Source organism: Grampus griseus (genome assembly GCF_964374135.1).
Source record: "Grampus griseus genome assembly, chromosome: 11".
In the NCBI taxonomy this organism is placed as follows: Eukaryota; Metazoa; Chordata; class Mammalia; order Artiodactyla; family Delphinidae; genus Grampus; species Grampus griseus.
Window position 1 is genome coordinate 50,692,531 of NC_139005.1, and position 14,574 is coordinate 50,707,104.

General features: G+C 41.5%; 1 protein-coding gene across 2 annotated transcripts in view; it reads left to right on the top strand.

Moving 5' to 3' along the window:
* The window catches only part of SRGAP1 (SLIT-ROBO Rho GTPase activating protein 1), a gene marked incomplete at its 3' end in the record, with an annotated part of 268,789 nt that overhangs the window by 133,225 nt on the left and 120,990 nt on the right, over nt 1-14,574 (top strand). For both annotated transcript variants that reach the window (XM_082665120.1, XM_082665121.1), the window contains exons 2-3: nt 1,140-1,335; nt 8,387-8,549. In XM_082665120.1, the coding sequence (XP_082521246.1) occupies nt 1,140-1,335; nt 8,387-8,549 (359 nt within the window). The remainder of the gene's footprint in view (nt 1-1,139; nt 1,336-8,386; nt 8,550-14,574) is intronic.

The following is a 14,574-nucleotide window of genomic DNA, read 5'->3' on the forward strand; positions in this document are numbered from 1 at the left end:
CAGTATGAATATTCTTGTCTTTGGATGTTAGCCCTGAGTCTCAGAACAAAAACAAGTCAGTAGTTAATAGTTACTGTATCTTATTTTCCAAAACACACATGGATCATTGTTACAGTCATTTGCAGATAGTTTTGCATGACACACTTTTGCTTTTGTGTTTCTGCTAAATCACTAAATGACTAACCTTCCCGTTTGTATTAAAATTGTCAAAGGATTCTTTTCAGATAAATGTGTCGATAAGGCTTAGTTTGAGCAATGGGGACAAAGTGAAAGCCAAGTGAAGAACTCTTGATCTTGTGATCAGAATAATAAAGTGGAATCCAAGGATTGCCCCATAATGAATGGATTATTTGGATATAAAAGGAAATTATTTTTAGGTGTGGCATTCCTATAAACCCTGAAGCTATGTGTTTTACAAACTAGAAATTTATGCACTAAATAAAAATTACCAGATGTCAGTGTTTGTATGTGCCAACTGGCAAAGAAATTGAGAAGGTTCAGAAGTCTGGAAGAAATGATGCTCACTTCTTTGCCATTCAAACTCTAAAAGGATAGTTGAGGTAAAATGCTGTTTAAAAAACTACAGGGTCCTCAGCTACCCAAAGATGTCACGCGTTACAAATTGTTATCTGAAAGGCTTTCATTTTTTTTCCCCTCATGACTCCACGCATGTTTGTGGCATTGCAAATGTAATCCATGTTTCTATTCTAATTTTTTTTTTTTTTTTTTGCGGTACGCGGGCCTCTCACCACCGTGGCCTCTCCCGTTGCATAGCACAGGCTCTGGACGCATAGGCTCAGCAGCCATGGCTCACGGGCCCAAGCCGCTCCATGGCATGTGGGATCCTCCCGGACCAGGGCACAAACCCGTGTCCCCTGCATCGGCAGGCGGACTCTCAACCACTGCGCCACCAGGGAAGCCCTCTATTCTAATTTATTACATTCTTTCCGGAGGCTTATCTCATTCTTTTACAGGGTCAGCAGATATCTTATTTAAAGACCCAACCTGAGCACAGCAGCCTCGTAAAGGTCCAATACAGAGCTAAATGTATAATAGGATTCATTATTTTTATCTTGCACATACCACCACACCTCAGTGATTTTCATGAAATCATCAAATGGATTCTCTTCTCTCCTTAGAAATTCGAGCTCAACTGGTAGAACAACAGAAATGCCTGGAGCAGCAAACAGAGATGCGAGTTCAGCTTCTGCAGGACCTGCAAGATTTCTTCCGGAAAAAAGCCGAAATTGAGACGGAATATTCTCGGAACCTAGAAAAGTTAGCAGAAAGGTTCATGGCAAAAACAAGAAGCACTAAGGATCATCAACAGTACAAGTAAGAGGGACTTGACTCAAATTCACCTTTCCAAGGGGATATCCTATCTTTTTACCACCCTTATTGGTTTTAGAATTTTCCATTTTTGTCTGAAAAGTTGTTGATTGATATATCCCCATAGATAAAAGCAACCCTCTGCATTTATAATTTATGAGCATAAATGTATTACATTTTAAACTAATAGTATTCTCTTGACATGTTTCTCTTTCCAATAAATACTCTAAGAGTTGTTGTTTAACACAGGTAGATATTGGGATGGGCAAATTTTAAATAGCTGATTCTTCAAGCAAATACCTCAAGATTTCTGTATAGTGATCTTACATGAAAATAAGCAGTGAGGGTTGCTTAAATTTATATCCCACCCCCCAGTCATGCTCGTGGTCATTGCAGTTGAGACTGACTTAAAACAAGGGCTTTTGGTAAAATGCGTACAATCTAGCTTAATTAAACCTTATATTAATTGCACAGTTGACCCTTGAAGAACCCAGGAGTTAGGGGCACCAATCCCCTGCACAGTCGAAAGTCCACATACTGCTATCTCTGCCTCAGAAATAAAGGAATTGATAAATGAGTCACCTAAAGGCAGGAAGCTGAAACAGTTATGGACAGATCAGGACTCAAACCCAAGTTCTACATATTGTGATCTCTAACTGAACAGAAACTTTCCCCCGCATCTAGTTAATTTAAGGATGTAATGAAAATAGAGGTACTATGTTTTTTCATATAAATTTATTTTTTATTTGTGGCTGCGCTGGGTCTTCGTTGCTGTGCGCGGGCTTTCTCTAGTTGCGGCAAGCGGGGGCTACTCTTTGTTGCGGTGCATGGGCTTCTCATTGCGGTGGCTTCTCTTGTTGCGGAGCACGGGCTCTAGGCTCACGGGCTTCAGTAGTTGTGGCTCGCGGGCTATAGAGTGCAAGCTCAGTAGGTGAGGCGCATAGGCTTAGTTGCTCCGCGGCATGTGGGATCTTCCCGGATCAGAACTCGAACCCGTGTCCCCTTCATTGGCAGGCAGACTTCTAAGCACTGTGCCACCAGGGAAGTCCCACAGGGACTGTATTTATTGAAAAACATCTGTAAGTAGACCTGCACAGTTCAAACCTACGTTCACTGTCAACTGTACTTCATTTGTTTAAAAAAAAAATACATGCAGGTTTTTCTGATGAGATTTACTTTAGAATTTAAATCTGAGACACAAGTAGGCAGACAACTCCAACAGAGTATACAAGGGCTCTGACAGGGTAGATGCCAGGGACAGACCTGACAGAAATCCATTCTGCAGTGGAGGTGGGGACAGCAGGGTCCAGGAAAGGTCCTGGAAGAAGTGATACGTAAGTGAAGACCCGAAGGACTAGTTGGCCAGTAAAGGGACCAGAGCAAGAGGTTCAGGCAAGGGGAACATCACTCATAAGAGACCAGAAGGGAAGGGGTGTAGGGTAGCTTTGCAGAGCAGAAAGTAGGCCGGTGGGAGTGAGTAGCAAGGTGGTGAGCTGTGTGGCGCCCATTGTACCTTGTGCCAGATCATGGAGGCCTGTGAATCATACCAGGAAGTTTGGACGTTATCCTAAGGGCCTGAGAAACCTTCGTAGAGTTTTAAGTAGAAAGAAGACCAGCTCACACCTGCATTTTGAGATGATGACAAAGACCGTAGATAGGATTGGGGGCTGGAGGAGGACACAGTCAAGGGCGGGAGACCAGGTAGAGGACCCTCACCATAATGGCATGAACTGTCAACACTGCAGGTAGAAAGAAATAGACTTGTTTAGGAGATACTAAAAAGACCCCCCAGTCTTTCATTTCTGGAAATACAATGAACTGGATAATATGAAAAATACTTGTGCTGTAAAACTCCTGGAAATGCTGACTAAAATATAATAGACATCACTTTAAATGTATAACTGAACTCAGGAAAGTAAGGGAAATTTCCAGGGGCCAAAAAAGGAAAAGGGAATTGAAAACTTGAGTGGTGATTATATCACCCTTTAGTCCCACGTGGGGACAGAAGATGAGGCTAATGCAAGGTAGGGAGCTGGAAGGGAGGACTTCCCCATTGCCAATCCTATTGCACTGCATCACAGCCTAAAGTCAGGAGCAACAGAACTACTATCTCAGTGAACTGGTAGAACAGAAAGCCACTCGCCCACCCACACAGGGGACAACAAGGAGGCCCGTCTGCTCAGCCGGGGCTCCAAAGGGAAGGGGGTTGCAGAGAAGCGCATCTTAGCTTTCACCATTGGCTTTACAGTTTCATTTTACACCCTTCTGTGGCCTTGGATCCTACATAAAAAGTAGGGTAGGGACTTCCCTGGTGGTGCAGTGGTTAAGAATCCGCCTGCCAATGCAGGGGACACGGGTTCGAGCCCTGGTTCGGGAAGATCCCACATGCCGCAGAGCAGCTAAGGCTCTGCGCCACAACTACTGAGCCTGCACTCCTAGAGCCCATGCTCCGCAACAAGAGAAGCCACCGCAATGAGAAGCCCATGCACCACAACGAAGAGTGGCCCCTGCTCGCTGCAACTAGAGAAAGCCCGAGCACAGCAATGAAGACCCGATGCAGCCAAAAATAAAATTTAAAAAAAAAGAAAGCGTAGGTGTTTTGAGAAACCTCCATACTGTTTTCCACAGTGGCTACACCAATTTACATTCCCACCAACAGTATAGGAGGGTTCCCTTTCCTCCACACCCTCGCCAACATTTGTTATTTGTGTTCTTTTTGATGATGGCCATTCTGACACTACAATGAGGTGGTATCTCATCGTAGTTTTTTTTTTTTAAATTTATTTGTTTATTTATTTATTTTTGGCTGTGTTGGGTCTTCATTTCTGTGCAAGGGCTTTCTCTAGTTGTGGCGAGCGGGGGCTGCTCTTCATCGCAGCGCGCGGGCCTCTCACTGTTGCGGCCTCTCTTGTTGCGGAGCACAGGCTCCAGACACGCAGGCTCAGTAGTTGTGGCTCACGGGCCCAGTTTCTCCGCGGCATGTGGGATCCTCCCAGACCAGGGCTCGAACCCGTGTCCCCTGCATTGGCAGGCAGATTCTCAACCACTGTGCCACCAGGGAAGCCCCCTCATCGTAATTTTGATTTGCATTTCCTCGATGATTAGCAATGTTGAGCATCTTTTCATGTGCCTGTTGGCCATCTGCATTTCCTTTTTCGCAATTCCACTCCTGGGTATATATCAAAAAAAAATAAAAACACTAATTCAAAAAGATACATGCACCCCAATATTCATAGCAGCATTATTTACAGTTACCAAGGTATGGAAACAACCTACGTGTCCCTGAACAGATGAATGGATAAAGAAGCTGTGTTAAATACGCATAATGGAATACTGCTCAGCCATAAAAAAGAATGAAATGTTGCCATTTGCAGCAACATGGATGGACTTGGAGGGTATTATGCTAAGTGAAATCAGTCAGACAAAGACAAATACTGTATGATATCACTTATACGTGGAATCTAAAAAATACAACAAACTGGGCTTCCCTGGTGGCGCAGTGGTTGAGAGTCTGCCTGCCGATGCAGGGGACATGGGTTCGTGCCCCAGTCTGGGAAGATCCCACGTAACGTGGAGCGGCTGGGCCCATGAGCCATGGCCACTGAGCCTGCGCATCCGGAGCCTATGCTCCGCAACGGGAGAGACCACAACAGTGAGAGGCCTACGTACCGCAAAAAAAATAATAAAATAAATACAACAAACTAGTGAATATAAATAAGGAAGAAGCAGACTCACAGATATAGAGGAAAAACTAGTGGTTACCAGTGCAGAGAGGGAAGTGGGGAGGGGCAACCAGGGGGTAAGGAATTAAGAGGTACAAACTATTACGTATAAAATAAGCTACAAGGTTATATTGTACAACACGGGGAATATAGCCAATATTTTATAATAACTATAAATGGAGTACAACCTTTAAAAATTGTGAATCACTATATTGTACACCTGTAACATATGATATTGTACATCAACTCTATGTCAATAAAAAACTTTTTTCTAACCTTTAAAGAAAAAGTAGGAACTTTTGAAGAAAAAAAGGAAGTAGGGGTCCTTTTGCAGAAGCAAATGCAGAACTATTCTGGGTAGGGAATAGTTTTTTAATTTTTATTTTTGGGTGACTTTAACCTCTAGTGTTGGTCAGCATAGAAATAAATTTTGGTGATGGTTCCCAGGGTGAGCAAATATCAAATGTGCTTGACAGAGACTGGAGCCAGTACTAGATCCTCATTTATAGAAACTGTCCCTTTTTAAAAGTGATTGCAAATAAGAAGACAGCCCATTTGTACATTCAGTAAATATTTTTGAATGTCTCCTTCTGTGTTCTATACTCGGTAATCTCTTGTGAACTGAAAACATGGATGGACCCATGCACCTTAGTCTGATCCCTGAGTGGATCAGCTGCCACCTTTTGTTCCTCCTGGTTTTTTCACTAGTTTTCTTCAAAAGGTAGGCAGCTCGGAATTTTCCTTGAGTAAATTTATTATTGACTACAGAAATGAAGATAAGGTAATAAGTTTACAGAAAGGACAAACCAGGGTTAGGGGGGAATAAATCAAAGACAGCCCTTTAGGAAAGAGTCACACAGACCTGGTTTGAATACTGGCTCTACTGTGTGACTTTCGTCAAATTGCTTAACCTTTCTGAGCCTTGGTTTCCTAACTTGTAAAATGAGATTTTGTGACCAGTAAATGAGAAACGTAACAAATTGTTGATGTGATTAATAGCTGACATGGGGTATGCACTCAGTATTCCTTCTCTTCACGAAACAAATGTTAAATCTTTAGCACCTTTACTTTACCAATCATTTAAGCTCTTACTCAGTTTTGGGATGCTTGTTGTGCAGGATAATCCTTGGCCTAAAGTTGCCACAGCATGGTAGAAAGACCAAGGCTTGGATCAGCCTCCCTGGACTCAGAGACTTTCTCTGACACCAGCTCTGGTCTTGAGCAAATCATCGTGCCTTGCTAAAGCTTAAGTTCTCTTATTGATAGAGGGGATACAAAGCATCTCTGCCTTAAGTTGTAGTGGTAAGGATTAGGTAGAGTTAATGTGTGTAAAGTCTTTAGACCAGCCGCTAGATGAAAATCGCTAACTTTACACAGCACTTACTATGAATCTAAGGCATTCTAGTAAGCCCTAAAAATATATATATTAACTCAAATAATCCTCATAATCTTATGAGGTCGGTACTGTTGCTTTACCCATTTTACAAATGAGGTAACGGAGGCACAGAGAGATTTAAATAATTTGGCCAAGATCTCCTAGGTAATTGTTCCGGGCTTTGAAGCGAGGCAGTATAGATCCATATTCCATGCTCTCGCCTTGTGTGCTCAGTAGGTGCTCAGTAAATGATAGCTTAGCTGCCTCTGCTGTTTTTGTTGTTGTCGACACTGTTATCACTTACTATTACGGCAATAAAAAGGGTTTGTTCAATGAATGAAATAACATTTATTTAATGCTGACCACAGGCAGGGCCCTGCGGACACAAAAAAGTATGAAATGTTCTCAAAGAACTTATGGGTTACTTCATCATAAAGGATATACAGAAAAGTTAAGATAACGCTTACCTCTTGGGCTGGGCGGCTAGAGAATGTCAGTGGAAAGGCTTCAGTATTCTTCCATAGAACCATTGCCCCTTGCCCAATGGCTTTGAGAGAAAAGGAGGGTTCTTTAGGTTGGGGGTGTAATTCTTAGTGTGCCAGCTGGGAGAGTGGGAGGCTTCTCTTCTGGGTATAAGTGCTGGGACCCTAGATCAGGGGTTTCTTCCCTTACACCCATCCATACTTCTGTGGTCTACTTCTTCTTTCTTTTAGAGAGGGTTTTGACTGATGCAGGGTTAAATCCTGAATCCGAGGGATGTAAGGGCTGAAAGTCCTTCTTTAATCATTTTTCTAATTTAATTAGTATTCAGAATCATAAATCATCATGAATATTAGGAGGATAACATGTCTGATAAAATAGCACTAGTGGGGGCTTCCCTGGTGGCGCAGTGGTTGGGAGTCTGCCTGCCGATGCAGGGGACACGGGTTCGTGCCCTGGTCCGGGAAGATCCCACATGCCGCGGAGCGGCTGGGTCCGTGAGCCATAGCCGCTGAGCCAGCGCGTCTGGAGCCTGTGCTCCACAGCGGGAGAGGCCACAACAGTGAGAGGCCCGCGTACCGCAAACAAACAAACAAACAAACAAAAAATAGCACTAGTGTCCCTGAGTTAGGATAAACATTCTGTGCCATTTTGCCATTTTAGAGTTAGATTTTTAAAGTAAAAAAACAAACACTGTACTTTTTTTTTTTTTAAAGCAGTAATATCCCTGTCGGTCACTGCTTTTGTTTGGAGTTTTTCTTTAAAACTTTTTACAAGTTGCCCTTTGTGGTTTATATTCACTTTTCACTTTATTATGTAGAATAAAACAAGAAGTGGTTACAAATCTGAAATAACTTAATGGGTTTAAAAAGGAGATGTGACATGTCATAAGCCAGTAAACTTCTTGGTTCTATTCACAAGCCCTGAGACAATGCTGGAAAGTTCTGCTTCCCAGGAACACTTTTTGGGAGGCTGGAGGTTAAGTGTCAGGGGATTAGCAAATCATCGTCACATTTATGTTCCATGGAAAGTATACCTAGCCAAATTTCTTTTCCAACAGCAGACTGGACATTCAGAGCACGCTTTGCGTTCAGTGGCAAACCACAGTCTGTCTGTGACACAGTAGTCAATAGATTTTTATGTAAACATAAACTGCTTTCTTCAATGGGGTGTTTAAAGCTAAAAGCCTGCCTTAGTACTGTATATGTTAGGGTCCCATGCCCTTGTCAGGAGTGTGGGTTTTGACTGGTGTTCTCGGTTCAAGTTTTTTCTTCCAAGCCTAGGGGAGTTGCTGGCTGGGTGCCTTCCCAGCCTGGAAGGCTGTGGCTCTCGAGTGTCTTGCTATGAGCAATGCTCAGAGAAGAAAGAACAGGGACGATGCCCGTCTGTTGTGGCTCCTAGTTTGCCTTGGTGACTTTCCCTTAGCTGATTGGGGCAGCTTTGAACTTGATGGTAATTCTCTCTCTTCTTCACTCCTTAGGAAAGACCAGAACTTGTTGTCTCCAGTGAACTGCTGGTATTTGCTCCTGAACCAAGTGAGACGAGAAAGCAAAGACCACGCAACCTTGAGTGACATCTATCTGAACAATGTGATTATGCGTTTCATGCAGATAAGTGAGGATTCCACCAGGATGTTTAAAAAGGTATCCTCCATCAATCCTGCCAGAGTGTGCTTCCCTATAACCACTGAGCCCATAACCAAGACTGAGAAGGGTCTGCTGCCTTAATGACTTAATTGTATTCAATAAATATTAGGCTCAAAAAATAAATAAATGAACAAGTATTTTAAAGACACAGAACAAAAAGTTAAATCGCTGCTCTCTTGGGAAAATGTTATCACAGTTTTTTTCTTATTCCCACCAGACTAGCAGCAGAAGCTGTGAGAGAGTGACAGGAAAAAAATTCCCCAGGGCATGGAAAATTCAGTCCCTTACATGCCAGAGAGCTTCCTCCTTCCCAAATCCACTTTAAAAAAAAAAAAAAAAAAAAGGAACTGGGCTTTTAAGGCTTCATATCATTGTTACCAGTCTCAGCCAGCTCTCAGCAATTTTTTTTGTTGTTTGGACATCTTTGTTGAGAACAATAACAAAATTGGACCATTTCCTGTGTAGGGAATGCAGCTACTTGCTCAATAAGACTGGCTTTTGGTTTTTATGTTTATAGGACAAGGGTTCTCCACCACCTCCTCAGCTTCATACTCAGGGTGTTTGGTGCCTATACCAATATCTGTACATCTATTCAGTAAGTAATTACTAGTTTCAGAAAGTGGGGGGGGAACCACCTTGTAGATTAAAGACATTTATGTTTCAAAGGGACCCCTTAAAACAAAGTTGTGTCATGCAGGCCATCTGGGAAACTTCTTAGTCATGTTTGATGTGTCCACATTAGATTTGATTTCTGACCTAGAAATGGAATTTAGCAAACTCGAAGTTTTCTTTTGCTCTCTTAAATAGGGAAAAAAAAAAAGTTTCAAACAAAGGAGAAATTTTTAAAATTTGGAAATAAGAACATATTAAGAAGAGACCACGTAGAGAAATATCCTATGTATCTTAAAACATAGAGATTTTTAAAAAATAGTTTAGACTGAGCCAGGAAAGTAAGTAATTTTCTCGTACGTCGGCCCTTTCTGCCAAGACCTCATTTGGTTCAATGGGCTTTTTGTGTCTTGTCCTCTATGAGTGAGAGATAGTGTCAGGTCTTGGAAAGGTTACTTTGATGAAGAAAAACTAGTCCCCGTGCTCAAGGAGGTCACAGTTAATCCAAATTTGTATGACGCTATATGATGCTTCCCAGTCATGGGGATGCTGGCAACCTTTCAGCCAGGGCCTCTGGGACCAGCACCTCAATTGACTTCGTTTATTTATCCATCCAGCAAAACATCTTTAAAATGCCAGGCTGGGAAGCAGAGTTAAAAGACACGTTCCCTGCCTACAAAGAATCCATTACAATAATTAACAGTCACCACAATAAGGGAACACACAACCTGTGGTAGAAACTTGAAGGCTGGAAATCCTAACCCTACTGAGGGGCCAGGATATTCTTCATAGAGGAGGGGACACCTGAAGTGAGACCTGTAGGAGATGGAGGTGGTCATCAAGCAGATGAGAACAATGAACTATTCCAGGTAGAAAGCAGAAGCGTGACACATTCAGGGAAAGGAAAGATTTTGGTGTGACTGGACCAGGGGTTGTATGGGAGTGTGTGATGGGGTGTGAGGCTAGAAAGGACTGTCATATCAAAAGGGACTTTGCATGTCTTGCGAAGCTGTAAGGATTTGTGTTTTGTATGTCAAAGTCAAGGGCTTCATAAAGTTGATGGAAACTTAGGGCTGAGAGTCAAGTGGATTTGGACTTGAATCCCAACTCTTCTGCTTCTGTGATCTTGGGAGATGATTCAAGAGAGTGCTCTCTTCTGTCTAAGGGAGTGGAGAAGGCTGGACTGGCAGAAGGGGAAGGTGAGCCTATGGGAGCTCTGGGGCTGGGATGGCCCTTTGGAGTTTGTCGCCAAGGAGGCCTCGCCTTTGTTTTGCACACATTGGATTTGAGCTGCCCTTGGGGAGGGGCTAAGTAATCTTGGGGTGATGCAGCTCCCCTTGGTGGAGGGTAGTTCCCAAGGGTGATTCCGAGAGAGAGGTCAGCTGTAAGTTTCAACAGCCAGCAGCCAATATTCCCAGTAGTTGGGGAAATATGTTCTTGAAAGAGGGCCTGAGGAATGTACAGTAAGTACACACACACCATGCCTGCTTGTTTGCTACCTAGAAGTTCTCTTCTTATCCAGATTTTCTGGGACTCAAAGAATTGTAATCCTTGGAAGCTGCCTATTTATAGCAGACTCCTGGTTACTTCAGCATTTAGTGGGGAGAACAGTCTTCTCACCGCTAACTATTGCTGATCAGCTGGAAAGTTAATAGTCATTACAGTGACAGGTATAAAATTCCACTTCTTCAAGCAGACCCAGCAGATGTCATGCCTCACCTTTCCATGTTTTTAAAATTAAGAATAAGAGAGGGTAAGACTGGAACTTCTTGAGGAGCCAGATCAGCCCACGAGGACACATTTGTCATCTGCAAAGATAGGAAGCCAGGACCCATTTCATATATATATATATATATATATCATCAAGCCGTCTCCTTCTCCAGCTCTTCTTCCACTGTTATGGTTCCAGAAGCATATTGTTTATCAAAACAGAAGGAAATGATCAGAACCAGTCTGAATTGACCTTTAGAACTTCTGTGGAGTCCTTAGTGAGCATAATGCTTGTTCTTCTTGGGAGGGGATTTTGCAACTTACTCGTTTTTCAAAAATAACCCCATGTCTGTATGGAGATCCAGTTAGATGCTGGGTGCTTGACAGGTACAGCCTGTTACACAGCTGTGTCGTATTCAGTGTAGTCATTGACCAAGAATCCTTTTACCCAGACTGTTCTATCAAATAAGGAGTTCGGAGCAGGTAATTCTAGGAATGTTTTTGTTTCCAAATGGATATAATAATCAGGAAGACACTTACAAGAGTACCTAATTCCAGGCATAGGTATAGGCAGCAGCTTCAAGACTTAAATTTTAATCACATCAGAACCAGTTTTAGAAATAGTTGCCTATGCTTGCCAGTTTTCAACGGGTAAAAAAAGGGACGCTTTAAAAAAATAATAATACCCAATTATTCAAGTATCAGCTATTTCAAATTTAGGTCTTTAGAGCTGTAGATGAAGCCTGTTGGTCAGAATAACATAGTGATTCATGTCTAAGTCTCTGACATCAGATACTTTGCGAATGAGTGTTAGTTTTGTCACTCTTGTTATCTTTGTGGGCCTGGGAGTGTTTGTAAACCTCTTAATTCAAGTCTCAGCTTCTGCATCTGTAATAGTAACCTATTTCAGACACCTGTGTGGAGATTCACGAGTCCTGCATGGAAAGCTACTTAACCCCAGTGTCCAGATTTAATGCTAATATGGTCTAACTAATTTTTAGCTGTTATCTTTGTTATTATCTATACTGTAAACACTTTTTCCTTACACCTGCAATAATTATGTAATGTGAAATTACACCAGACATTATCTTAAATGTGTCCTCATTCTAAAGAGACTATGTAGCACAACTGTGATGAACACCGTCCAGATCATCACATGGTATTTGTATATCACTTATTATGAAGTTCCAAACCATGTTTGTAAACAGACTCTGAGAAATGCTCCAGCATCCTTGCTTGGAGCTGAATTAAAATTTTGGTCCTCACATTTCAACAATTAATGGGAACTTAGGGGATAACACAGTGCATACCTGTGTTGGGCAGCACCCCCTGTGCCTCTCAGGTCCCCCACAGCTGTTTCACATAGACAGTCTTAACTTTGAGGCTTCACTGATTTCTTCGTTCATTCAACAATGCGTGATTCAATTCCACACCCTCTGTTAGGTATGGACAATGTGAGCACAGAGTAGGACTCTGCTTTTACTCTCATACCTTCTGCTTTACTGTTTTAGGAGAAGGTCAGAAATTGGAGACTCTTTGTACACAGGGGTTTTTCATTATCAGTCCTACTGTCCTTCCCGAAGAACAAGAGGCAGTGAGGTGCCTCTTGCCCTGTTCTCCAGCCCTGCCTGCTGGAGTGATGAGATTTTGCCACCTTCTTTCCATTACTCACACTCAAGAGTGGTCTGCATCTGGGTTGGCGCTGCAGCCAGAAATTGTGTGATTTGTATGTTACACATAAAGTAATTAGCGTCAGCAGTCACCATGTAGGAAAGACCACAGCTAGCTTGCAATAATCACTTTATTTAAGCACCTTATCACATGATCTTCTGTATCAAGTTTACGAATATTAACAGAAGTATGTAGTTTAGAGGGAGCACCATAAAATGGCAGCCTTTGAATATGTTAAATTATCTCTGTGTGTTTTAAATTATCTACAAGTCTCTCATTTCCCCATGGATTGTTTTCAAATTATTAATGTTTTTATTCTTGGTTTGCATAGATATGTGTACAAATATAATTTATTTTGTTTCTTCACCAATAATAATGACATAACCCTACCACTTAACTGAATTTTAACTGTGCACCCAGCACCGTGCCCAGCGTTTTTCACACATTAACTCATGCACCCTCACAGCTGCCCAATGAACAGGGATTATAAGGCACATTTCAGGGATGAGGAAACAAAAGGCTCAGATATAATTTGCAGAGCTGGGCTGGCTGGTACGTCTTCTTGTCTTTGCCTGTACGTCTTAGGTAGTTCGTAGTTACTATAACTGTGTTGGTGTTTTTCAGTGGTAACTGGAGATGTTACACAATGCACAGGTTAGAAACTTCTGAGACTGGGACACTGTGGGTCTTGGCCCCATTCATTTCTAATGAAAATCCTGAAGAATGATCGTTCTGGATGAGGCAGCAAAATCTGTCAGTCATCCAAGTTATAGGCAGAGATTCAAAGCAGCAGAGACTGGCTGCAAGCCACTGAGAATGACCTCACTTTGGCCTAACTGCCGTAGGTTATCAGATTCAGACTCACAGGAATTAAATTAACCCACTTTTGGTATTGTTGATTGTATGGCCTAATCTGAAAGGAAAGAGAAATTACTAGTAAGATTTGGAAATTTGAGGTCATTTTAAAATTTTTATCAAAACTAATCATATTCTATTTAAATACCCTAGTATGAAAGAAAACAAAGACATTTCATGGGAGAAAAAAAAAAAAAACACTGTGTTTTCAATTAGGCCATTTAAAATAAGTTAATATTCAAGCAGATGCTTTGAGTTAATAAATGATACTAATCTAGTACAGATCTCTAAGGCTCTAACCTTGTTTTGAAGAAAAAGTCCCTAAGTTTAAAAAAAATCTGAAAACTTTACAGATCTATAAATAAAAGTCTTTCCTATTGTACAAATCTATATAAATCTATATATAAAAGAGAGTCTATTTCTTTTTGAATATAAAAATACATACTCATTGTAGAAATTTAGAAAACACCAAAAAATATAAAAATGGAAATGAGTTACCCATATTAATACTACCTACTGGTAATATTTCTGGCTATATCTTTTCAGCATTCATATGTATAAGCATACATGTATACTACATAAACATACATACATATGTATTTTACAAAATTGAGATTTCATTGCAGATAGCCTGGGAACCTGCCCTTTTCATGGAACATATCGTTAGCGTTTCCCATGTCTGGAAATAATCTTTTAAAATAGGATACTTCGCGCCTGCATAATGTTTCACTGTCAGCACGGCCGTGTTGCTTTTCCCATTGTAGGACATTTAAATCTTTCACACATCTTTGATATTTTTCTTATGCTACATTCCTTGAAGTAGAATTATTAGGCCAGAGGGTGGCATTAGAATTTCATGCTTTGGATGAAATTCTTACTTTCTGCCTTTCTGGAGTAAAGATGGTCATGGCTGTGATTTACCAAGGAGCAATCTGTCCCCTGAAAAATAAACTGACTACTTATTAGCAGAGAGCTACCACATGTGATTTAGTATGCTGATGCAACAGTGGTAAATAATATAACAAGAGGAACTTTTTCAAAGGATTTCAGTGCAGTGTAGCAGAAGAATTAAATGGTATTCTGGTGGCCCCAAGGGACAGCTTAATAATTGATGGGGAGTGGTTAAATAAGTGAGAGTCGTTCAAGCTAATGCTACTAGCTGGTTCTCTTGAGTTTT